The sequence below is a fragment of the Gorilla gorilla genome, chromosome 15, assembly GCF_029281585.2.
Source record: "Gorilla gorilla gorilla isolate KB3781 chromosome 15, NHGRI_mGorGor1-v2.1_pri, whole genome shotgun sequence".
NCBI lineage: Eukaryota > Metazoa > Chordata > Mammalia > Primates > Hominidae > Gorilla > Gorilla gorilla.
Window position 1 is genome coordinate 77,009,481 of NC_073239.2, and position 27,771 is coordinate 77,037,251.

At 35.9% G+C, this 27,771-nt stretch overlaps 1 protein-coding gene and 1 long non-coding RNA gene across 4 annotated transcripts in view; one reads left to right on the forward strand and one right to left on the reverse strand.

Annotated features, from left to right (window-relative positions):
* Positions 1-5,467, forward strand: part of LRRC9 (leucine rich repeat containing 9) — a 142,466-nt gene extending 136,999 nt beyond the window's left edge. The window contains exons 32-33 of the mRNA XM_055361940.1: positions 3,182-3,350; positions 4,491-5,467. Of these exons, the coding sequence (XP_055217915.1) occupies positions 3,182-3,350; positions 4,491-4,530 (209 nt within the window). The 3' untranslated portion in view covers positions 4,531-5,467. The remainder of the gene's footprint in view (positions 1-3,181; positions 3,351-4,490) is intronic.
* The window catches only part of LOC129526751 (uncharacterized), a 128,779-nt gene that overhangs the window by 95,679 nt on the left and 5,329 nt on the right, over positions 1-27,771 (reverse strand). The window lies entirely within an intron of this gene.

Here is a 27,771-nt window from a genome sequence, read left to right on the forward strand (position 1 = left end):
AAACCCACTGAAAAACAAACCAGCATAATTTACTCCATTAAGATGTTATATTTTCTCATTTTTCATACTTATATGTCATTATGACTTCCAGGTTTTAATAATAATGAAGATTGTCATGCTTTTGTCTACAACTGTCAGTGAAATTGGGCATACCAAATTGTTATTACCTCCTTAACAGAACAAAGTCATCTTCAGGAATATCATTATCCTTTTATATTTTTTTATTAGTTTAACCCTGGATTCATCTTCATAACTTCCTTCTCAGATACTAACTTCCTTCTCAGGTAAAAGCATACCTTTTTTTATTGCATTTCACTTTATTGCATTTCACAGATACTGAGTTTTTTACAAATTGTAGGTTTGTGACAACCCTGCATCAAGCAAGTCTATTGGTGCCATGTTTCCAACAACATGTGCTCACTTTGTGTCTTTATCACATTTTGGTAATTCTCTATTTCAAACTTTTTCATTATTATTATATTTGTTATGGTGATCTGTGATCAGTAATCTTTTTAAGTCAATTAATAACCCTACAATGACTTCTAAGGAAGGAAGAATCTCAGATCTCTCACTTTAAATCAAAAGCTAGAAATGATTAAGCTTAGTGAGGAAGCCATGCTGAAAGCCAAGATAGGCTAAAGTTAGGCCTTTTGTATCAAATAGATAGCCAAGTTGTGAATGCAAAGGAAAAATTCTTGAAGGAAATTAAAAATGTGACTCCAAGGAACACATGGATAAGAAATTGAAACAATCTTATTGCTGATATGGATAAAGTGGTCCGGATAGGATATCAACCAGCCACAACATTCCCTTAAGCCAAAGCCTAATCCAGAGACCCTAACTCTCTTCAAGTCTATGAAGGCTGAAAGTGGTGAGAAAGCTGCAGAAGAGAAGTTTGAAGCTAGCAAAGACTGCTTTATGAGGTTTAAGGAAAGAATCATGAACTATTATATGAGGCAACATAAAAGTGTAAGGTGAAGCAGCAAGTGCTGATGTAGAAGCTGCTGCAAGTTATCCAGAAGATCTAGCTAGGATCATTGATGAAAGTTGCTACACTAAAAAAGAGATTTTCAATGTAGATGCAACAGCCTTATATCAGAAGAAGATGCCATCTAGGACCTTCATAGCTAGAGAGGAGAAGTCAATGACTGGCTTCAAAGCTTCAAAGGACAGTCTGACTCTCTTGTTAGGGGCTAGTGCAGCTGGTGACTTTAAGTTGAATACACTGCTCAACTTAAAGAAACCATTGTTCAACCATTGTAAAACTCCTAGGGCTCTTAAGAATTATGCTAAATCTACTTTGTCTATGCTCTATCAGTCTATGCTCTATCAATGTACAAAGCTTGGATAATAGCACATCTGTTTACAGCATAGTTTACTAAGTATTTTAGCTGACTGTTGAGACCCAGTGCTGAGAAACAGATTGCTTTCCAAAGACTACTGCTCACTGACAATGCCCCTAGCCACCTAATAACTCTGATGGAGAAGTACAAGGAGATGAATGTTGTTTTCATGCCTGCTAACACAACACTATGCTGCAGATGATGGATCAAGGAGTAACTTCAAGTATTATGATTTAAGAAATATATTTTGTAAGGCTCTAACTACCATAGACAGTGATTCCTAACCGGGCGCGATGGCTCACGCTTGTAATCCCAGAACTTTGGGAGGCTGAGGTGGGCAGATCACGAGGTCAGGAGATTGAGACCATCCTGGCTAACACGGTGAAACCCCGTCTCTACTAAAAATACAAAAAAATTAGCTGGGCATGGTGGCGGGCGCCTGTAGTCCCAGCTACTCGGGAGGCTGAGGCAAGAGAATGGCATGAACCTGGGAGGCGGAACTTGCAGTGAACCGAGATCGCGCCACTGCACTCCAGCCTGGGTGACAGAGCAAGACTCCATCTCAAAAAATAAAATAAAATAAAATTAGATAGTGATTCCTCTGAGGGATATGGGCAAAGTAAATTGAAGACCTTCTGGAAAGGATTCACCATTCTAGACGCCATTAAAAACATTTGTAATTCATCAGAGGAGGTCAAAATAGCAACCCTAATGGGAATTTGGATGACTTTGAGGGGTTCAGGACTTCAGTGAAGGAAGTAACTGCAGATGTGTGGAAACAGCAAGAGAACTAGAAGTGGAGCCTGAAGATGTGACTGAATTGCTGCAATCTCATGATCAAACTTGAATGGATGAGGAGTTGCTTCTTATGGAGGAGCAAAGAAAGTGGTTTCTTGAGATGAAATTTACTCCTGGTGAAATGCTGTGAACACTGTTGAAATGACAACAAAGGATTTAGAATATTACAAACTTAGTTGATAGAGCAGTGGCAGAGTTTGAGAGGACTGACTCCAATTTTGAAAGAACTACTGTGGGGAAAGTGCTATCAAACATCATGTTGTACACAGAAATCTTTCATGAAAGGAAGAGTTGATCTATGCAGCAAACTCCATTGTTGCCTTATGTTAAGAAATTGCCACAGCCACCCCAGCCTTCAGCAGCCACCATCCTGACTGGTCAGCAGCCAACAACACTGAGACAAGACCCTCCAACAGCAAAAAGATTACAACTCGCTGAACATTCACATGATCATTAGCATTTTTTAGCAATAAAGTATTTTTAAATTAAGGTATGTACATTGTTTTTTTAAACATAATGCTACTGCACACTTAATAGACTACACTATAGTTGTAAACATAACTTTTATATGTCCTGGGAAACCAAAAAATGTGTTTGACTTACTTTATTGCAATGGTCTGGGACCACACCCACAATATTTCAAGGTATGCCTGTTACTTTCTTCAAGATTTGTTATGCGCTGAAAAAGTCCTACAATCTCTTTCCTATTTTTTGACTGTGCTGCCCCAATTTTTAAAAGTATAATCACTTTATCTGTACATTTACTACAGCATGCAGGTTTGGATATTTATATGTTTAAAATATTATCTAGGAAAAATCAAACTGATTCACTAGCTCACAGAAATTTAAGCCACATCAAGTGCTAAAAATACATTATAATTCTATATTTTTATCTGAAATTTTAAATTCACTTTATGAAACATGTATTGCATATATTCAGCTGAAGGACAACCAAACTATATTGCTTAATGCTTACGTTAATTAATGTTTCTCATTGTTTCATAATTTTAATTTTTCAAATTTCTAATTTCTGATTTCAGACAAAAAAAACAAGAATGCTGGGATTCTGACAAATAATCCTCGGAGCATCCATGCAGAAATAGCTTTTCAGCAACTCAGAGGGATAAGTATCTCTCCATCTCTTTTATCACATCAGAATATTGCATCTCCTACTGCACAAATATACCACAGCAACCAAGATAAGAGAAGGTAAAGCTATTTTCTCTGTGTTTTAATATCATTTCTCATCATTAAAAAAGTACTCTCCATATTTGCTAGTCATGTATAACAGGAAATATTGTTATGTACTATTATATATTTACTCTGGGAACTAGAAAAAACTGTCAGATAGCATAAGGCTTCTTAATTCCCACATTCACCAAACCTTTCCCAAAGTCCAGTGTATTTACATAGTAATTCAAAAAGGCTGAGAAATGGCTATCAAGGTCAAATAATTCAGAGTACTAGTGCTCACTAGTGAGGGAACAATGAAATAGCTACATGGGAACTACTTTAATTGTATCCTCTACCAGCTCACTCTACTCACTGAATTTGCAAAGCAGTTCACTTATACTCTAAACAGCAGATAAATTCAACTCTCTGAAATCGTGAAGGCTAAGAATTTTGTAAATTCTTCCGAATTTTCTTTAAAATTCCTACTTGCCTCCTTCTCCAGTCTGAATCTAGCCCTAGAGCCTAGCTCAAAGCCTAAGAACATTGCTAGTTCTCATTAAGAATACACTCTTCTGCTCAACACTTGACTTCTTAGATTCCCAAGTATTACCTGTCCCCCATCTTCCTGGCATCCCTGCTCCTGCTCATCTGTTAAAATGATCTACCCCAGCAGCAGATCTAGCTTAGGCTTGGCTCTTGCTGCATTGACTCCTCCTGCTTTAATCAGCCATGTCCCACTGAGTCCACAGTATTTTTTTTTTTTGAGACAGAGTTTCACTCTTGTTGCCCAGGTTAGAGTACAGTGGCACAATCTTGGCTCACCGCAACCTCCACCTCTTGGGTTCAAGCAATTCTCCTGCCTCAGCCTCTCAAGTAGCTGGGATTACTACAGGCATGCGCCACCATGCCCGGCCAATTTTTTATTTTTAGTAAAGGTAGGGTTTCACCATGTTGGCCAGGCTGGTCTTGAACTCCTGACCTCAGGTGATCCACCTGCCTCAGCCTCCCAAAGTGCTCGGATTACAGGTGTGAGCCACCAATGGAATAATTTTGTCTTTTTGAAATTGCGCACATCTAAAATACAGAAATTATTTATTGCAGAATTACCTTAAGTTAGCTGATCCATTACAAAATTAAGTCACCACTATTTGACTAATTAAATCTTATTTCTTACAGAATTTCTGGGAGCAACTTTCCAAGATCAAATCGAATGTAACTGCCTAAAGAGAAATGAGCATACACCAAGAAACTCACCTGTTTAGTAGTTGTACAAAAACTAGCTGACAGTGGTCAGTTAAAAAAAAAAAAAGATAATCATGTTACTTAAGTTCCATATGAAGCACTTCAGTTCCATATGAAGATAATCTATTACCCTTCATGAACTTGATTTAATATCACCTCTCTTAAACTTTCTTTATGGTTATCTTTAGTTATTTGTTTGAATTTCTATATCATAAAAATCATCAACTATTACATCAGACTACAATTTGAAAAGATAAAAGTGACATGAAACAAAGTCCAGAGAATTGAATCCTTAGTTCTAGTATTGGAAACATTTAGTCATGAAATGTCATTATGACATGTCATAGGAAGATATTGAGAAAAGATAACTTTAGGAAATAGGCATACTTTCATTTGTAGAGTATCTATTCATTTGAGATTACATAAAACTACAGCACATTTCTTACCAAACACAACTATTACTAAAGCAAGATGAGTTTTGCTAGTTGAACTACAGATTGGTTTTTAGGAATGTATTTTTTTAAAAAATACCCTCAAACCAGATCTGCCCTCAAAATTGTTTAGAGATGCAAATTGTGGGCATCAATAGTAGTTTCTAAATGTGGCTAACTGTGGGTGCAACCAGTCCTTCATGCTCTAAGAATAAAAAAAGCGTCTGATTTCAAATACAAATCATTTAATTACACCTACAGTGATACAAGTTTACAAGTAGTTTCAGGCTGAAGAGAACACGTATTCAAACTGAGTGGACACATTTAAAAATATGACCTTCAATAATCATACTTCACTGAACTTTTCTAAACTATTACATTGCATAGTACTAGGACGTATCACAGATTAATCAAATGTGGTTATGAATTTGCTTGTTACAGTTACTAAAATTGATAACCAAATTGCCAGTCATATTTTGATATAAATGGAGCTCCATGATTCATGAAGTATTCTATTCAAAATTTTAAAGTTATTGGCTCAACAGTACATGTAGTTTCATAATATTTTATACTTTCCTTACACGAAAATAAATTATTTTAACTAAAATATGTAGACTTTATAATCTGTCTGGAAATAGTTTTAAAGCTATTTTGGAAATGATATAATTCCAATGTCTATGCAACAATTTTGTATTTCTCTTTTTTAAATGCTGTATGTCTGTAATTTAATCATGTAATATTTAAAAGTTCAAACCTAATTACAGATTGATTTTGCTCTTCGTAATGTGTGGTTTTTAAACAACTATTACACTTAGGTGGAAATAGGATCTTTTGTTTAAAAACAACTATGCAGTTCTTAAGATGTCCAGAAGATGTCTTTGTTGCCCTTTAGTTTTGACAACTGCTTTCATTATAGTGTTGTGACAGTCTACTCTTCACTATTTATTACTAAATTGGCATCATCTGTTTTTTTCTTTTATGATTATGTATAAATTAAATGCTGAATATAGGTTACTTTTATAATAAAAAGTGTCTTAAAATAACAAAGTGGGAAAATAAATGTAATAGGTTTCACTGGAGAAAAATGTTCAGAATAGAAATATATAAAGCAGAAAAAATATAACTTACACTGTATTCACTTAGCATTTTGGCATATTTTCTTTTAGCCATTTTTCCTATGGACTTTTAATACATTTGAGATCTTCATGTGATTTTTATGTACACATTGTTAAATTTTGAGCTATTTATAATTCTTAAAAATTGTTAATTAAATGTCATCTGAGCTGGGCGCAGTGGCTCACATCTGTAATCCCAGCACTTTGGGAGGCCAAGGCAGGCAGATCACAAGGTCAGAAGTTCGAGACCAGCCTGGCCAATATGGTGAAACTCCATCTCTACTAAAAATACAAAAATTAGCCAGGCGTGGTGGTGTGCTCCTGTAGTCCGAGCTACTAGGGAGGCTGAGGCAGACAAATTGAGCAAGACTCCATCTCAAAAAAAAATTTTTTTTTTCATCTAAATTTCTGAGTAGCTGGGATTACACCACCACGCCAGGTGCAGTGGCTCACGCCTGTAATCCCAGAACTTTAGGCGGCCAAGGTGGGCAGATCACCTGAGGTCAGGAGTTCAAGACCAGCCTGGCCAACAAGGCAAAGCCCCATCTCTACTAAAAATACAAAAATTAACTGGGAATGGTGGTGTACACCTGTAATCTCAGCTACTCAGGAGGCTAAGGCAGGAGAATCGCTTGAACCAGGGAGGCAGAGGTTGCAGTGAGCTGAGATGGCACCACTGCACTCCAGCCTGGGTGACAGAGTGAGACTCCCTCTCAAAAAAAAAAAAAAAACTGTAAAAGAGAGTAAACTATTTATTCATCAAGGTATTTCACTTAGATAAAATGCACAATTTATCCAGTAAAGTTATTATGTCTTTGCTCCCAGCAAATGTCTTGATTTATTTTGCAAGCAAATGTATGATTATATAACTTGTTTTCATTAAAGACAATTCCACAAACAACCTGGTAAGCTAGAAATTAAGGCACTTTATAGATTAGAAGCCTCCAAAGCTGAACCGAATACAGGCAGTGTGAAATTAGTCTGATTTCTATATATAAAATTAACTGCAATTAATTGTCCAATACAAACTTTACTATTTACTTCTATTTTTAAAAAAATTTTTGTAGAGATGGAGTCTCACTATATTGCCCAGGCTGGTCTCAAACTCCTGGCTTCATGTAATCCTCCTGCCTCGGCTCCTGCAAAGTGCTGGGATTATAGGCATGAGCCACCATGCCCGGCCATTTACTTCTAATTTTTCTAGTCTTAGATTTTTCTGACTATTGACACAAAATTAACTGATTGTGAATATATTTTTGCCTAGAATATCTAGTGTGCACTATGTATGTGTGTTTGCAGGCACTCCTGACTAGTTTACAAATAACCCTTATATTTAAGTAACATGCCATTTCACTCTTCATAAGCTATCTTACATTATGAAAAGTGTTTAATGTTTTAAAACATTAGATCTCACTCTTAGTCATGCTCTAGGCTCTTGGCTTCAATTAAATATTACTTACATAAAGGGAGGTAAGATTATTATAATATTCTATTAGTAGAAGCAAGCGCTTACGGCCAAATTCCTTTGGTTATTCAGTGAAGCTAACCAAATCATTTTGGTTATGGGCTAGAAACCAGCTGGTTTTTCTGATGCCTTACTATAAAACTTAGAGCTTCTGGACCACCTGCAAGTGCTAACTACGTGTTCATTTTTCTACATTTTCCTCCCTTCTCCATTATTGAAGTATTTTTGAAGAAAAACCTATGCTGAATTGCAATTTAAATTCTCAGTTGCCTTTTAGAACTAGGTCAGTAAGAAATACCACAGCTATTTTATTAGTAATATTATTTCTGCAAGTTTTTACTTTACAAATATATAAATTATACCATTCTACTGTTACTGTTTTTCTTTCCATTGTGAATAAAATTGTTTTGTAAACTACTCAAAAGACATTTCTCAGACTTAATTTATGCATTTTTATCTTAAGATTTTTGTTTTGGTAATGATTTTTCCTTAAAATTAAGCTAAAATGAATGATTTAATAGCAAAGACATACAATGTTGTAATATAAAAATAGAAAAGCATACTCAAAGAAACTTAGAAGTAGCTTTGAAGGTATTAGCTGAAGTCAAATTATTTATCTTTTATATTTTATTAAGCACTACCTTAACTATATGCTGTTTCAGGTAAATCAAAAAGTCAGTTTATCAACATTGTCATTTTCCATATAAGATTCCAAAGATTCTGAAATGCTAAATTTTAAATTAGAACAGATTTTTTCTAATATCATTAAAAATAACAGTATTTCTATATGCTCTGAATAAAAATCCATTGAGATAACATAGTTTGTTTTTTCAAAATAGTTACATTTTGATCAAACATTAAAACAGAAATGGATGCGAAGAATTTTTAACAAATAGCATTCTATATTTTCATTTGGTTTTTAATTTTATAATTGTAATTAACTTCTAAATGTTTAAAAATATTTTATAGCAGCAGTTAATTTTAAACATTATAAATAGGAAAAGAATTAGTGATAATCTTACTATTTTTGTAAACCACAAAAATAACAATGACTAAGGTTTAAATAGAAAAAAGATATGGTGATATGATTTTTGTTTGTTTGTTTCCAGTGGGGTTGGAGCGATTTAAAAGCTATAGATTTTAATCAAGAGCTTCACGTTTTTCTTCTTGCTTATTGTAGAACATTATTTTTTCTAGAAAATGTTTTCAATAATTTTAGTGGTTTGGCTCTACTATTTGTTCCATCTTTAATTATAGCATAGCTCTTCCTCTCCCTTCCCTCTCAGAATGTTTTACAAGTGTGTCTCTCAAAGAACAACCAAAAAAGACTAATCAGTAAAATATATATATATATATATAACATTTTAAAGTTTCTAATTATTTCTTATTCCCCTATCAATTTGGTTTAAAACAGGTATTTATAAACACTGGTAGCCTACTTTCCTAAGGCCTTTGATTTTATATGAAGTGTTTTAAAAGAGTTCAATCAACCTTAATGGTGCGTTTTTAGTTAAGGAAATAGAATGGGGGTAAGTCAATTTGAGCTCCCAGACAAACAAGTGTCTTCAGAAAGAATCAGCCATAAATGGGTTTAGAAATCAGAGTACGAGTAAAATGCAGTGAGCAGAGCACTCAGGGAAGCCAGATACAATGGAAAGAGTAAAATACTGCAGAGCTTTTTAAGGTTCATACAATTGGAACAATGGACTTGATCCAGCCATCTATGTTAAACTGTTAAAAGATAGGTGAAAAGCAAGCTGGAATTCTATAAAGAGTGTTGAGGAACAGTAGAATGAGGAGCTTTAAATCTAAAGAGAATGAATACAGTCATTCAACAGGATGGCAATGAAGTAAAAATTGGCATATTTCCCTGATTACCTTGTGAAGGACTCTGTTCTGTTTTAGGTATTAAGCCGTGATTAGCAACAATGCCGTATTTAAACTGCCACAATTGGAGTTTTTAAACAGCATAGTATAAATATGTGAATTTTACAAACATACACATATATACACGGAAGTAGAAATACATGTAGATCTCATATAGTTGTAACAACTTAATATTCTAGTCTATAGCAATCAGTACAGTATATCAAACTTCCTGTCATTTAGAAAAAAAAGGCTAATTTAGGTTTAGTGGCAAAGGTGCAAATGTACAAATAGATAAAATTGTTTAATTTTTTAATTAGCTGTAATCAATCAGGCTTATTTTATACATTTTGGGGAAATTGTTCTTAAATGTATTGATGTATTTTCCTACTTTAACAAACAGAATACATTAAACAAAATTTTATTTTCAATTATTTATAGTGCTTCAGGGTCATAGTGTGCATGATTTACCATTTTAGAGAAATGCAGCTGAGGAAAAGTGTATAGAATGTGTTTTCAACTTCTGCTATAACCTTGGCAGTTGCTTAAGGCCAAATTCCCTTACATGTACTTTTTTTGTGTGTCCCTTCAATTATTATGATGCTGAAACAACTTTGCTAGTTAGTTGAAGATTCCAATATTAATGGAGCCATTACTATATCGTTAAATTATGTTTTGAATGAAGATATGATTATATTTATGGAAACATGCTAAAGTCTATAAATGGAAACAATACAATACAACTAAAGCCCAAACATGTGTTAATGCTAACACATTGGGCCGTTGTTAACTCACAAGAAGTATAACTATGAGAATGTCAGTCACATAATTGTCATCCTTTAACAGTTCAATTATGGGCCGGGCACCATGGCTCAGGCCTGTAATCCCAGCACTTCAGGAGGCCAAGGCGGGCAGATCACTTGAGGAGTTCAAGACTAGCCTGGCCAACATGGCAAAACCCCATCTCTACTAAAAATACAAAAATTAGCCAGGTGTGGTGGTGGGCAGGCACCTGTCATCCCAGCTACTCAGGAGGCTGGGGCAGGAGAATCGCTTGAACTCAGGAGGTGGAGGTTGCAGTGAGCTGAGATCGAGCCACTGCACTCCAGCCTGGGCGAGACAGAGAAAGATTCCATCACCAAAAAAAGATAAAATAAAGAATGAAAAAGTCTTCAGGAACATGTCACATAACCTCAATGAAGGAGGCCAGACATAAGAAAAACTAGAGCCAGAAATATAATCAACTGCACTTTTTCTGAAATACAATTTGCTAGATAGCCTCCACTTGCCCTTCCAGATCTATTCTCTACCTTTCTCCTCCTGCTCTGTGACTCTAAACACTCACCTTTAAGGACAACATCACTTAGAGTCATTTGTCCCTCTAGCTGGCAGTTGGCTGTAGCCAATCAAGACACTAGAAGTAGATCAAAGAGTAAAAGAGTGAGATTTGGGCTTTAGTAGCAGCTGCATTCTACAAGAACTACAGCTTCTATTGGGCTTTCCTAAAGTATCTGGGTTCTAGTGAACTCTCTTTCCCTTACACCTTCAGGCCTACAAGCATTGCAAGTTCAGATGCTTCACCTGCCAGGGCATGGTGGCTCACACCTGTAATCCCAGCACTTTAGGAGGCCAAGGAAGGCAGATCACTTGAGACCAGGCGTTTGAGAACGGCCTGGCAAACATGAAACCCCATCTCTACTAAAAATACAAAAATTAGCCAGGTGACAGAACGAGACTGTCTCTCAAAAAATAAAAAATAAAATGCTTCACTAATCCTGGTCTGTTTCCTTAATTCTATCCACACTTTTGAAGTAGTCCCTTCACTAAACTCCTCAATGGCCCCATTTGACTCTGCCACTTGTTTCCTGCTGATACCCTAGTACATACAACACCTATGAGACACAAATGTATAATACTGGGGAATTATATTTTAAATTAAAATGGAAAAACTAGCAATGTAAAACTGAAATATCTAATTGTTTTCTTTTATAATCCATTAGTCTCCTGGTTTAAGCCTAGACACCTGACACCTCGTTTACAGCAAGATGTTAATGTCAGGTTAGAGTTGTGATGTGCAACATGGAAACAGACTTGAATTCTGGGAGCTATATTTTTAGTTTCATAAAAAAGCAAAGCAAAACAAAACAACTGGGATTGAGAGAGTTCTAGTTTATCGTTGCTTAGATAGCACTCCCTATACCTGGCTATGGGCCAAGAAGATTTATTCTGAACAAAGAGAAAAGTGGGATTAGAACACCGGAGGTCTTTGGTCCCATCAAGAATCATACCCCACAAATAAATAGAGATAGCTGGATCGTATAACTGTGCTCTTCTCAATTGAAGTTAAAAATGCCACAAATAATTTAACATTTAAACACATTTTTTTTCCTGTAACTTTCACAGAACTTCTTGGCTGTATCTTTAACCTACTAATCAAAAGAATTTCCTCAAGTTCACATTTATAGATGTTTTTAATGAACATAATTTTATTCTGTATTCAATAAACATGTAAAGAATATTGATGACTATGGAAAACACCAAAGTAATAATTGCTGTGGTTAAGAATCATCTATGGATACTAAAATTAGTAGATGACAGTATAAACAGGGTATTTGCATGGTCTCTAAGAATTTCTCTACAAGATACTTTTTAATTACAAATAGAAAAAATATTAACTGTGCAGTGGAAAAAACTGATAAACACCTTAACCAAGAGATCAAATTTAATATCACCAAAAATAAGATATATCAATATCCTGATATGATGCACTGATAAGGGCACAAAATCATTCTGTAGTATTCCTGCCAAAAATACCACATGATCATGAGAATGAGAATGATCTGATCATGAGAAAATATCAGACAAACCCAAACTAAGGGACATTCCATAATATAATCGGCCAATAAGTCTGGCCAAAAGGAGTCTAAAAGGATGAAGGGCATTGCATGATAAGGACTGAGGAAGTCATATTGGAGGAATCTAAGAAACATGATAACAAAGTATAATATACAAGATCTTGGATTGGATCTTGAACCAGAAAAAGGGCATTAGTGGGAAAACTGTTGAAATTCAAATAAAGTCCATAGATTAGTTAACAGTATAACTGTTAATTGCTAAGTTTCAATCATTGCTATATAAAATGTTAACATTAGGAAAAGCTGGGTGAGGAAATCACCATATTTAAAACTTTTCTGCATGTTCAAAATTATTTCTTTAAAAACAAGAATTTAAATTTTGAAATATAAATTATTGACAATGTTCCTGATTCAAGTGTTATTTTACTGGTGTAGAAGCAAAAGTATAAGGGAGTGAGCCCAACCACCATTTTATTTCACACATTCTTCACAAATTCTGGAAAGTATTCAGAATCTTCCATATTTTATTTTGATATCACAATCTAAAAGTAATATAAATTAGTTTACCTTAAAAATATACATTCCTTTTATAAGTAAGAATTTAAACTCATTTTGAAGCCATCATATCTTGAAAATAACTAAGTGGGAATTTTTGTAAGAAAACCACTTTATTCAGGCAATTAGAATGAGTGTAACAATACGATAAAAACTGTATAATTATTAAATCTGTATTATATAAGGACCATTTTTGTTCCAAATTTTTACTAGTTGAACTAAATTTTTATTAGTTGAACTAAAAATTTACAAATTAGCCCTAAAACACAAAATAAACTGTTTTATCTAGAAAGATGGTAAATTACTTAGAGATAGTCAAAAGAAGTAGAAATTGTGGAGGAGACAGCCAATTGCCTCCCGGGCCTGTTCTGTCATTCTCCCTTAGTAAAAGAACCCTGATTATTAGCTAGGAATAGTGCTTCTCTTGCAGTCAAATGTGGCCCTTTGTTTTGGCAAATGACTTATATGTGGTAGTGTGGTATGGAAACTTACTGGAAGTCTTCTTAAAAAGGAAAGGAAGAAAAATTTCCCTTCCATTCATACTGTAGCTTGGAAAAAGATTATGATGGAGGAAGTCTGGCTGGACCAGGAGGAAAAAGACCTTAAAGATGACAGCATAATAAATGGGACTGTCCGACTAGTCCATAGAACTGCCATTCTGACCCTCGAATAATTAACTTATACGGCAAGAAATAAGTTTATATCAGGTTAAACCATTGTTATTATGGTTTCTCTGTTACAAGAAGTACAACCTAATCCTAACTGATACAGGAATGTTCCCAGAAAAGAGATGTGAAGGACTTTTGTACTAAAATTATAGCAGAAAGATACAACTTAACGAGAAATGAAAAAGCAAAGAACAAAAGTAGATTTTATGGAAGAGCATAAATGGGATAATGGCAAAATGAAAGCAGCAATTGGTTCTGAATGAGTCATAAAAGAAAGTCACTGAAAGTGGTTTAATGTCAGTATAAAAAGGAGGTCATGAAAGAATAAACTCTAGAATTTGAAGCTGTTAAATACATTAAGATGAAAAAGAAATCATACTTAAATTCACCAATTATTAGCATCTTAGAGAAAATAATTGTACCTCAAAATATCTTGGCTAAAAATTATTAGCGGAGAGTATCACTCAGTGGCTTTTGTTGCAAGCAAAAGAACATTACTCTGGATACAGCTCATAGGATAGTTCATAGAACAGAAAGGCTGAAAAACCAGGCTCATAGAATGAGAACAAGCGGAGTACAGTGGTCAATACCCCAGACAGTATCATGTCACAGGATCACCTTAATTATGGTGCCAGTGCCATGCTGCTGCCACAGGCATGGGTGCCACTAGATGAGTGCAATAAGGCCTTGATGTTTCTGTTGCCATCAAAATGAATTCTAAATATTCCTGCTTCTTTGCTTCCCATGTTCTACACTGAAAGGCCCAGGAAGAAGATAGCTAAACTTAGGTTGCCTGCCACAACTTTAGTTATTAAAGAAAAGCAGGGGGTGGCTGGAAAGATGGCCAAATAGGAACAGCTCCAGTCTGTAGCTCCCAGTGAGATCAACACAGAAGGTGGGTGATCACTGCATTTCCAACTGAGGTACCCGGCTCATCTCATTGGGACTGGTTAGACAGTGTGTGCAGCCCATGGAAGGCAAGCAGAAGCAGGTGGGGCACTGCCTCACCAGGGAAGCGCAGGGGTCAGGGAACTCCCTCCCCTAGCCAAGGGAAGCCTTGAGGGACCGTGCCTTGAGGAACAGTGCATTCCAGCCCAGATACAGGCCTTTCTCACAGTCTTTGCAACCTTCAGACCAGGAGATTCCCTTGGGTGCCTACACCACCAGGGCCCTGGGTTTCAAGCACAAAACTGGGAGGCCGTTTGGGCAGACACCTAGCTAGCTGCAGGAGTTATTTTTTCATACCCCAGTGGTGCCTGGAATGAGAGCGACACAGAACCGTTCACTTCCCTGAAAAGGGGGCTGAAGCCAGGGAGCCAAGTGATCTAGCTCACTGGATTCCACCCCGATGAAGCCCAGCAAGTTAAGATCCACTGGCTTGAAATTCTCGCTGCCAGCACAGCAATCTGAAGTCAACCTGGGACACTCAAGCTTGGTGGGGAGAGTGGTGTACACATTACTGAGGACTGAGTAGGCGGTTTTTCCCTCACAGTGTAAACAAAACTGTCAGAAAGTCAAAACTGCCAAAGCTCGGCAAAGCCACTGTAGCCAGACTGCCTCCTCTCTGGGCAGGGCATCTCTGAAAGAAAGGCAGCAGCCCCAGTCAGAGGCTTATAGATAAAACTCCCATCTCCCTGGGACAGAGTACCTGGGGGAAGGGGCAACGGTGGGCGCAGCTTCAGCAGACTTAAACATTCCTGCCTGCTGGCTCTGAAGAGAGCAGCAGATCTCCCAGGACAGTGCTCAAGCTCTGCTAAGGGACAGACTGCCTCCTCAAGTGGGTCCCTGACCCCTGTGCTTCCTGACTGGGAGACACTTCCCAGCAGGGGTAGACAGACACCCCATATAGGAGAGCTCTGGCTGGCATCTGGCAGGTGCCCCTCTGGAATAAAGCCTCCAGAGGAAGGAACAGGCAGCAATCTTTGCTGTTCTGCAGCCTCCACTGGTGATACCCAGGGAAACAGGGACTGCAGTGGACCTCCAGCAAACTCCAGCAGACCTACAGCAGAGCGGTGTGGCTGTTAGAAGGAAAACAAACAAACAGGAATAGCATCATCATCAACAAAAAGAAACTCCCTCTGAAGGTTACCAACATCAAAGACCAAAGGTAGATAAAGACCAAAGGTAGATAAATTCACAAAGATGAGGAAAAACCAGCACAAAAAGGCTGAAAATTCCCAAAACCAGAACACTTTTCCTCTAAAGGATCACAACTCCTTGCCAGCAAGGGAACAAAACTGGACAGAGAATGAGTTTGAGGAACTGATAGAAGTAAGCTTCAGAAGGCGGGTAATAACAAACTCCTCTGAGCTAAAGGAGCATATTCTAACCCAATGCAGGGAAGCTAAAAACCCTGAAAAAAGGTTAGAGGAATTGCTAACTAGAATAACTGTTTAGAGAAGAACATAAATGACCTGATGGAGCTGAAAAACACAGCACAAGAACTTTGTGAAGCATACACAAGTATCAATAGCTGAATTGTTCAAGCGGAAGAAAAGATATCAGAGATTGAAGATCAACTTATGAAATCAAGCATGAAGACAAGATTAGAGGAAAAAGAATAAAAAGGAATGAACAAAGCCTCCAAGAAATATGGGACTATGTGAAAAGACTAAACCTACATTTGACTGGTGTACATGAAAGTGATGGGGAGAATGGAACCAAGTTAGAAAACACCCTTCAGGATATTATCCAGGAGAACTTCCCCAACCTAGCAAGACAGGTCAACATTCAAATTCAGGAAATACAGAGACCACCACAAAGAAAAGCAGCCCCAAGACACATAATCTTCAGATTCACCAAGGTTGAAATGAAAGAAAAAATGTTAAGGGAAGCCAGAGAGAAAGGTCAGGTCGCCCACAAAGGGAAGCCGATCAGACTAACGGCAGATCTCTCTGCAGAAACCCTACAAGGGGTTAAGGGGGCAATATTCAACATCCTTAAAGAAAAGAATTTTCAACCCAGAATTTCAGATTCAGCCACACTAAGCTTCATAAGCAAAGGAGAAATAAAATCCTTTAGAGACAAGCAAATGCTGAGAGATTTTTTTAAATTTTTTTATTTTTATTTATTATTATTATACTTTAACTTCTAGGGTACATGTGCACAACATGCAGGTTTGTTACATATGTATACATCTGCCATGTTGGTGTGCTGCACCCGTTAACTCGTCATTTACATTAGATATATCTCCTAATGTTATATACTCCCCCTTCTCCCACCCCACAACAGGCCCCAGTGTGTGATGTTCCCCATCCTGTGTCCAAGTGTTCTCATTGTTCTTCCCACCTAAGAGTCAGAACATGTGGTGTTTGGTTTTCTGTTCTTGTAATAGTTTGCTCAGAATAATGGTTTCCAGCTCCATCCATGTCCCTACAAAGGACATGAACTCATCCTTTTCTATGGCTGTACAGTATTCCATGGTGTATATATGCCACATTTTCTTAATCCAGTCTATCATTGATGGACATTTGGGTTGGTTCCAAGTCTTTGCTATTGTGAATTGTGCTGCAATAAACACACGTGTGCATGTGTCTTTATAGGAGCATGATTTATAATCCTTTGGGTATATACCTAGTAATGGGATGGATTGGTCAAATGGTATTTCTAGTTCTAGATCCTTGAGGAATCGCCACACTGTCTTCCACAATGGTTGAACCAGTTTACAGTCCCACCAACAGTGTAAAAGTGTTCCTATTTCTCCACATTCTCTCCGGCACCTGTTGTTTCCTGACTTTTTAATGATCACCATTCTAACTGGTGTGAGATGGTATCTCATTGCGGTTTTGATTTGCATTTCTCTGATGGCCAGTGATGATGAGCATTTTTTCATGTGTCTGTTGGCTGCATAAATGTCTTCTTTTGAGAAGTGTCTGTTCATATCCTTCGCCCAATTTTTGATGGAGTTGTTTGATTTTTTCTTGTAAGTTTAAGTTCTTTGTAGATTCCGGATATTAGCCCTTTGTCAGATTTGTACAAATTTTCTCCCATTCTGTAGGTTGCCTGTTCACTCTGATGGTGGTTTCTTTTGCTGTGCAGAAGCTCTTCAGTTTAATTAGATCCCATTTGTCAATTGTGGCTTTTGTTGCCATTGCTTTTGGTGTTTTAGACATGAAGTCCTTGCCCATGCCTATGTCCTGAATGGTATTGCCTAGGTTTTCTTCTAGGGTTTTTATGGTTTTAGGTCTAACATTTAAGTCTTTAATCCATCTTGAATTAATTTTTGTATAAGGTGTAAGGAAGGGATCCAGTTTCAGCTTTCTACATAGGGCTAGTCAGTTTTCCCAGCACCATTTATTAAATAGGGAATCCTTTCCCCATTGCTTGTTTTTGTCAGGTTTGTCAAAGATCAGATGGTTGTAGATGTGTGATATTATTTCCAGGGGCTCTGTTCTGTTCCATTGGTCTATATCTCTGTTTTGGTACCAGTACCATGCTGTTTTGGTTACTGTAGCCTTGCAGTATAGTTTGAAGTCAGGTAGTGTGATGCCTCCAGCTTTGTTCTTTTGGCTTAGGACTGTCTTGGCAATGTGGGCTCTTTTTTGGTTTCATATGAACTTTAAAGTAGTTTTTTCCAACTCTGTGAAGAAAGTAATTGGTAGCTTGATGGGGATGGCATTGAATCTATAAATTACCTTGGGCAGTATGGCCATTTTCACGATATTGATTCTTCCTATCCATGAGCATGGCATGTTCTTCTATTTGTTTGTGTCCTCTTGTATTTCACTGAGCAGTGGTTTGTAGTTCTCCTTGAAGAGGTCCTTCACATCCCTTGTAAGTTGGATTCCTAGGTATTTTATTCTCTTTGAAGCAATTGTGAATGGGAGTTCACTCATGATTTGGCTGTTTGTCTGTTATTGGTGCATTTATCCTTTGATAAAATTCAACACCCCTTCATGTTAAAAGTTCTCAATAAACTAGGTATGGATGGAACGTATCTCAAAATAATAAGAGCTATTTATGACACACCCACAGCCAATATCATACTGAATGGGCAAGAGCTGGAAGCATTCCCTTTGAAAACCAGCACAAGACAAGGATGCCATCTCTCACCACTCCTATTCAATATAGTATTGGAAGTTCTGGCCAGGACAATCAGGCAAGAGAAAGAAATAAAGGGTATTCAGATAGAAAGAGAGGAAGTCAAATTGTCTCTGGTTGCAGATGACATGATTGTATATTTAGAAAACCCAATCAACAGCCCAAAATGTCCTTAAGCTGATAAGCAACTTCAGCAAAGTCTCAGGATACAAAATCAATGTGCAAAAATCACAAGCATTCCTATACACCAATAATAGACAAACAGGGAGCCAAATCATGAGTGAATTCCCATTCACAATTGCTACAAAGAGAATAAAACACCTAGGAATACAACTTACAAGGGATATGAAGAACCTCTTCAAAGAGAACTACAAACCACTGCTCAAGGAAATAAGAGAGGACACAAACAAATGGAAAAACATTCCATGTTCATGGATAGGAAGAATCAATACCGTGAAAATGGCCATACTGCCCAAAATAATTTGTAGATTCAATGCTATCCCTATCAAGCTACCATTGACTTTCTTCACAAATTATAAAATCTACTTTAAACTTAATATGGAACCAAAAAAGAGCCTGTATAGCCAAGACAATCCTAAGCAAAAAGAAGAAAGCTGGAGGCATCATGCTATCTGACTTCAAACTATACTACAAGGCTACAGTAACAAAAACAGCAAGGTACTGGTACCAAAACGGAGATATAGACCAATGGAACAGAACAGAGTCCTCAGAAATAACATCACACATCTACAACCATCTGATCTTTGACAAACTGGACAAAAACAAGCAATGGGGAAAAGGATTCCCTATTTAATAAATAGTGTTGGGAAAACTGGCTAGCCATATGCAGGAAACTAAAAGTAGACCCCTTCCTTACACCTTATACAAAAATTAACTCAAGACGGATTAAAGACTTAAACGTAGGACCTAAAACCATAAAAATCCTAGAAGAAACCCTAGGCAATACCATTCAGGGCATAGGCATGGGCAAAGACTTCATGACTAAAAAACCAAAAGCAATGGCAACAAAAGCCAAAATTGACTACTGGGATCTAATTAAACTAAACAGTTTCTGCACAGCAAGGGAAACTATCATCAGCATGAACAGGCAACCTACAGAATGGGAGAAAATTTTTGTAATCTATCCATCAGACAAAGGGCTAATATCCAGAATCTACAAGGAACTTACACAAATTTACAAAAAAAAAAACAACCCCATCAGAAAGTGGGTGAAGGATATGAACAGACACTTCTCAAAAGAAGACATTTATGCAGTCAACAAACATATGAAAAAAAGTTCATCATCACTGATCATTAGAGAAATGCAAATCAAAACCACAATGAGATACCATCTCATGCCAGTTAGAATGGTGATCATTAAAAAGTCAGGAAATAACAGATGCTGGAGAGGATGTGGAGAAATAAGAATGCTTTTACACTGTTGGTGGGAGTGTAAATTAGTTCAACCATTGTGGAAGACAGTGTGGCAATTCTTCAAGGATCTAGAACCAGAAATACCATTTGACCCAGCAATCCCATTACTGGGTATATTCCCAAAGGATTATAAATAATTCTATTATAAAGACATATGCACATATTGCAGCACTGTTCACAATAGCAAAGACTTGCAACCAACCCAAATGTCCATCACTGACAGACTTGATAAAGAAAATGTGGCACAAATACACCATGGAATACTATGCAGCCTTTAAAAAGGATGAGTTCATGTCCTTTGCAGAGACATGGATGAAACTGGAAACCATCATTCTCAGCAAACTTAAACAGGAACAGAAAACCAAACACCATATTTTCTCACTCGTAAGTAGGAGCTGAAAAATAAGAACACATGGACACAGGGAGGGAAACATCACACACTGGGGCCTGTTGTGGGGTGGGGGGCAAGTGGAGGGATAGCATTAGGAGAAATATCTAATGTAGATGATGGGTTGATGGGTGCAGCAAACCACCATGGCACATGTATACCTATGTTACAAACCTGCACCAGAACTACAGTATATTAAAAAATATAACAATAATAATACCTTCACAGCAAAAAAATAAATAAATAAAAGCACATGTATTTTTTAACATCTGTGATGGGGGATGTGGCCTGCCTTCCCACTAAAGCTCTCACAGTGGAAAATTCCAGAAAGGACAGGGATTCAAATGCTGCACAGCCAAAAAAAGACAAACATGCAGTACATCAAATGATTTTAAATGGACAGAAACATTGGTTTGTAATGTACCCAGAATTTTTTAAAAAGTTGCTTCACTATAAGGTGGGGAAACGTTGGTATAATAGACTATGGGAATTGTTCTTCTTTTCTGCCTAATTTTCCCACCCCCCCTTTCTTCAGAATCCTTTGGGAAATATCTCCTCTATGCATTAGTGCTGGGGCTGCTAATCATAGGATTATGCACACAGAACCTGAAATTGAGATATGGACATTTGTAGAGAGTTATTTGGTTTATTTCCTACATTGCAATTTCTTAACTGGGAGATTTGAGTTTGTCTGGCAGCCATTTGTCTGCCACTAGGTGAGACTCTAAAAGAATAAAGCAATGCAAACAAAGAGCTGCAGAGAGAGTCTTCACAGCAGTATTTGAGTCTACAGATGCACTCTTGCCATAAGATGCACTCTTGCACTTCCCAATTACATGAACCAATAAATCCTTTTTGGGAGAGTTGAATTTCTGTCACTTGCAACCAAGTATTCTGACTTTGTGCAATGCATAAGATCTAGGAGATAATAAGGTCAGTATCATTTGAGTCCCAAAATTACAAATATTTGAAGAAATACAGTTCAAGATAAGAGTGGGATAGGAAAGATATTTGAACAACAATTCATAATGTAGATTATTTTTAAAAGCTAAGACAATGCAACCTCTCTTAGAATCAAAGGAACAATGGCTTGAGAAGAGAGCTGTGAAGTTAACAATTCCTTGAGAATATAAAAAACATCAAAAGCATGAGTAGAAGACATAGCTGTAAACTGTACCACAGAAAATTCATGTTTAAGAATTTCCTTTACCACTAAAGAACTTATCCATGTAATAAAACTACCTTTACCCCCACAACTATTGAAATAAATTTTTTAAATTAAAAAATATAGGAATAGCCTAATAGAGAAGAAATAATCAAATGTTTCATTATTTTTTAAAAGATTAGAATCTAGCCTGCTTAATACAAAGCCTAAATAACACTGTAATGAAAGTCAAAGGATCCATTCTAGACAGATCTTTCACTACGTATCTATATAATCAATTTATCTGAACCTGTGGTGTCTTACCTCTAAAGCAAGTGTGGTGGTTAATACTGTCAACTTAATTGGATTGAAGGATGCAAAGTACTGTTCTTGGGTGTGTCCATGAGGGTGTTGCCAAAGGAGACTAACGTTTGAATCGTTTGAATCGGTGGACTGGGAGAGGCAGACTCACCCTCAATCTGGGTAGCCACCATCTAATAAGCTGCCAGCGTGGCTACACTGGTGGAGTTTTCCTGCCTTTAACTCTCTCCCGTGCTGGATGCTTCCTGCCCTCAAACATCGGACTCCAAGTTCTTCAGCTTTTGGACTCTTGGACTTACACCAGTGGTTTGCCAGGGGCTCTAGGGCATTTGGCCACAGACTGAAGGCTGCACTGTTGGCTTCCCTACTTTTGAGGTTTTGGGACTTGGACTAGCTTCCTTGCTCCTCAGCTTGCAGATGGCCTACTGTGGGACTTCACCTTGTGATCTTGTGAGTCAATACTCCTTAATAAACTCCACTTTAGATATACATCTACCCTATTAGTCCTGGCCCTCTAGAGAACTCTAATACAGCAAGCATCTCTTTCACTTCTAAAATTGTGACAATATTCAAAGTTCATTTCAGTCTAACAATTACATTTTCTGCTACTATCTATAGTCATGAGCTTAGACAAAAAAAGGCAGGAGAACTACTTGAGCAAAACATTTCAAATCACAGATTTCAGTTTAACATAGAATATAATTTCGTGATACTTATCTTTGGAATTCTTTTTGAAACTGCCTTATGCATTTTGTTTTTTTTTTGTACTATACTGTTACTCTATAAATTGCCCCCTTTTCAACCTCTGATACATATATAGAAATCCATCCACAGCTTCTGAACTACTTTTTAAAAATTTTTTTATTATAGCAAAATATACAAAACATATCTACCATTTTAACCTTTATTTTTTAAATTGTGGTAAAATACATATAAAATTTACCATCTTAACTATTTTTAAGTGTACAGTTTAGTGGCATTAAGTACATTCACACTGATATGCTAACATCACTATTACCCATCTCCAGGCCGCTTTTTATCACGCAAAACTGAAATTCTGTACCCATCAAACAATAACTTCCCATCCTTCCTCCCCCAAGTCCCTGGAAACCACCATTTTAATTTCTGTCTTTATGAATTTGACTACTCTAGATACATCATACATCATATAAGTGTAATCATACAATATTTGTACAATAATTTTGTGAATAGCTTATTTCACTTAGAATAATGTTCATCCAGGGCTGAGCACAGTGGTTCACGCCTATAACACCAGGACTTTGGAAAGCTGAGGTGGGAGGATTGCTTGAGCCCAGGAGGTTGAGGCTGCAGTGAGCATCCCAACACTGCACTCCAGCCTGGGCAACAGAGCAAGTCCCTGTCTCAAAAAAAAAAAAAGGTTTATCATCCATGGTGCAACATGTGTCAGAACTTCCTTCCTTCTTAAGGCTAAATAATATTCCATTGTATGTATATACATTTTGCATATCCATTCACCTGTTAATGAATACTTGGTTTACTTCTACCTCTTGGCTATTGTGAATAATGCTGCCATGAACATGGGTATACGAGTATCTGTTAGAGTCCCTGCTTTTAATTCTTTTGGGTGTCTTAGAAGTGGAACTGCTGGATCATATGGTAATTCTATGTTTAACTTTTTGAGGAGCCATCATATTGTCTTCCACATCAGCTACACCACTTTACATTCTCATCAGCAATGCATAAAGGTTGTATGCTATTCAGGACTTTTATATATTAAAATATTTTATTAACCATTGTTAAATAGTACGTGATATTTCAAAAACACAATGAGATGATCATCTGGAACACCTCCATGCGAATACAACTATCATTTTGTAAAATTCTAAGTTTTCTCATTTGTATATAAGTTTATACATTTTTGATTTTCTTCATATTATATATCTAAGCATTTTCCATGGCATTACAAAGCTATTATAATTATCATCCTAATGTTTATGTTATAGTCAACCAAGGGGAAATACTATAATTTTCTTAATCATTGAACATTCAAGTTGCTTCCAATTTTCCAGTATTAGAAATATGCAATAAATACATATGTACATAAATCTTTACTTCTTTTGAATCCTTTGCACAGAAAAGTATTAATCAGTTAAAAGTATGCATATTTTTAGAGTTGCCAATATGATTAAATTTATTTTCAAAGTGATCATATATATTTGTATTACCTCAGCACTCTCACCAGTGGGGCCCATAACAAGAGGTACTGGTACTCTTTCATCACTAGTCCTCTAACAAATTGTCTATCATCTATAAATGTTCACTAATTGAGTTCATGAGTGAATAAATGAGAATGCCATTTTACTGAATCCTCACTATCACTGAATCTTATTTTGCTTGCTAGTTTAAGACAGCTGGTACATTTTAGGCTATTTTAAAACTGTTTAAAATAATTAAAAACTTGGCCGTTGAATCAGAAGGTCCATAAAAAATGAATCTCCTTGCCAGCATAAAGGTCTTTCTTGGTATTTAAACATTTTTCTATACATTGCCAAGTGTAACGTAATTTCATTCTATTATAATTTTTCTTTCTAAACACAAAAATATTATTATGGGAGCACTTTCCTAACTTGCCAGGTTTTGCCATATCAGGTAACTATAACCTCTATTTAGCATTTGGTATAAGAAAATGAAATTGTATCAGCCACACTCAACTCATCATAACTGAAACGCAATTGGTTCTAAATTTTTCTTATTTTGTTCATTTCTTTTTATTGTGAATTTTCTACCCATTAAGATGAAAGCTCTTTGAAGTTAAATCTTTCTTTTTCATCTCTATCTGCCAAATTGGTTAGCACAAAATTTGGCACATAGTAGGCATCAATAAATATTTCAGGCATATTTATTATGCTCTACAGTTGATTTTTGTTTGATCTAATTGAGAATAATTTTCAAGAATCATGATAAAAATAAATCATATATGCAATAAATACATATTACAAGGATTTATTTATGTTAAGGTAGAAGAATAAAATTAGCAGATAGAAAGGAAGCCTTAAACTATCCTGGTAGTCAATGTAGTATTCAATTCTTTACAGATTGTAAATTATAATGGTAATGGTACTAGAATTATCAAATTTTCCCCAAAGCAATCTTCAAGGCTAATCAACATAGACAATCACTCTTTTCATTTCTATAGCAATAAGAAAATTTTAAGCAATATCTTTTGATGGGAGTTGTCTTGAAAATTGCTTAGTCGGGAGGCCTTATTTTAAAATGCAACAAGCCTGAAATATTAAATGTAATTTGCCATGCAGCCTAGGGAAAGAACGAAGCATTTGGTACATTTTTCCTAATTGTTTCTGATTGCTGCCTGGGTAGCTCCAGCACTTCATGTTCAAAATCACCTTTGAGGGCTTCAACATCGTTGACTACTACTTTTAATCAAAAAGAGGCTAAGTATAAAATAATTTGACTATTACATGGCAGAAATCCTCATAATAACTGGCTTTAACATTTTTACTTAACTGACCTTAAAGAAAGAGCCCTCAGAAGGTAAACTGTTGGTACCTAATGAATACTGATTAACGTGACACATTACTGGATGCTAATATTCACAGAAATCACTGTCCCAAGAAAAGTGGTCAATACTGAAGTAAAGAGAGTTCGTTTTCTAATGATAACCATGTTTGCTTAGGTCTGCTTAGCATAAAGCTCACTCTTAAGTTTGTTATTTAAAAAATTTATGCACTTTAAAAAATGTATTTGCATAAAAAATAAAATTGTATAGACTATCTTTATTTCCATCAATAGCATGATAAAACTAACAGAAAAATAATATAGAAGTAGAAATATACACTTATATGAAAATTTAGAGACAGCCCAATCCTTAATATTACTGAGGAGAAAACGGAAACCTAGAGATTGACTTGCCCAACATAAAATTATCAAGTTTCTTGCAGAGCTCAAACGGTAATTCAGATCTCATTATTTTCTTGTTAAATATGCTTTCCATCACCTTATGAACATCATTATCTTTTTCTTTCACACTAAGAACACTGTTTTCTTAATCAGTTGTTGAGTTCATGCTTTGACGAGGAATGAGGAAAATAACTGGTCTAGTAAATGGAGATCTTGCAAAGAGGACAACATATTTCAGAGTGTTCTCAGGTAGGGCTGCTTTTGCTTCTGAAAGGAAGGAATCATTCCATTGTCTTTGGAAGGAGGCATCAGTGGATGCAGTATTTGGGATATAATCAAAAGGAGGGGAAATGGGCTTCAGGCCCTCCTGGTTCTTAAAGATTGTTTACTGACTCATAAAGCAAATACTATTCATTCTGTGCATCAGGAGAAATGGAATAAAAATTCTAGAAGAGTCCACACTATATTCAGGTTAGTACTTTTAAGATGTACTATATTTTTAAAGAATCTGTACATTGGGGAAAGAAGGCAAACATAAATAAAGGAAGTCTTCTCATAAGAGTAAATATAAATTTTAGGTTTTCACAGCCTACTGTTATAGCCCAGAGTACATTTGGGAATATGAATGATACAGAAACAAGTTGCCCAGGGATACTGAATTGTGCAATTCAGGGTGTATGTTTCTACACGAATTTGACCACTCAGAATAAAAAAACTGTCACTGAATTTTTGCAGTACATAGTATGAGGAAGTTTTTTGGTTTTGTTAGCTGTATTAGGCAGGGCATACATGCTCTTAAAGCTTGCCTCTAAAATTTTATTATTTTCATTATTATGATGCCAGGAGAAAAATTATCAGGGAAAAAATTCACAGGGAAAATAATGCATAGGCTAGTTTTATATAAAAGCCACAAATAAAAACCATCCATTGTTTCTTACTACATGGTTATCTCTACAAGTATATGCATCTCTTTTGTGCATACCGCTCTTTAAAGGTGTATGAATTTTCTACCAATTACAAAGTCTTGTAGGAGTAAAACTGCTGTGTAATAAAAACATGAATCAGATATTTGGCTTGGGATTCATAAATAACAGAATTTTTAAAATTCCATGGGATTAATAATTATTCTAATATTTATTTCTATATATTGGTTTTAATTTAAACTAAGAGTCTAAAACACAGCTCTGGTAAAATGAAAATATTTTAAAGTACCAGCATAAATGTTATTAAAATCATTACACTTTAAAACTATACTGTTAAAAACAAACAACATCTAAAAATTTCCTACAGTAATACTTAGTCATTGCTGATTCGACAAAACACAGCGTATTTTATTTTGCATGTTATATATAACATATACTTTACATATGTACACATTTTTGTATACATAAATATCTGTATATATACACTAATATATTTTTACACATATGCTAAAATTTATATTTTACATACGTTTGAAAAAATAAAATAAGCTTCAGAATGTACACATAAATTCAGTAAATGTTCTCATTTACTATATAAAATGAACTAATTTTAAAGATTTCAAAAGATGACCTATTAATCTAATACTGCAGTGGTCTAGTATCCCACTGTCTGATTATCAAAGCTCAAAATTTACCAATATACCAAATAAATCACAGTAATTTTCAACTGTAATACAACTCTAAAAAATAATATGGCCCTTCTCTTCCTATGAAAGCACAATACTTTAATTTCTTTATTCAGAAAAACAATTTTTCCAAATATATTCTGGATAAAGGTACTATTATAAAAACAAAAATCCACTACACCTCTATACTGGCTATACAGTGGCTAAATCACTTAATGGCTTGGTGAATTTTTTGGAGGGTAGGAGTATTGCAGCCAATTTAATGTTTTTGTTTTTAATTTTTTTATTATTTAAAGATTATAAAATAATATATATTATTTTAAAAATGTATTAACAGCACAAAAGAGTATAAGGTAAAAAGTGAAAGTTCCCCTTCCAGTCAAATCGCAGTTAATCTCTTGAGGTTAAGATCTGCTGTTTCTTA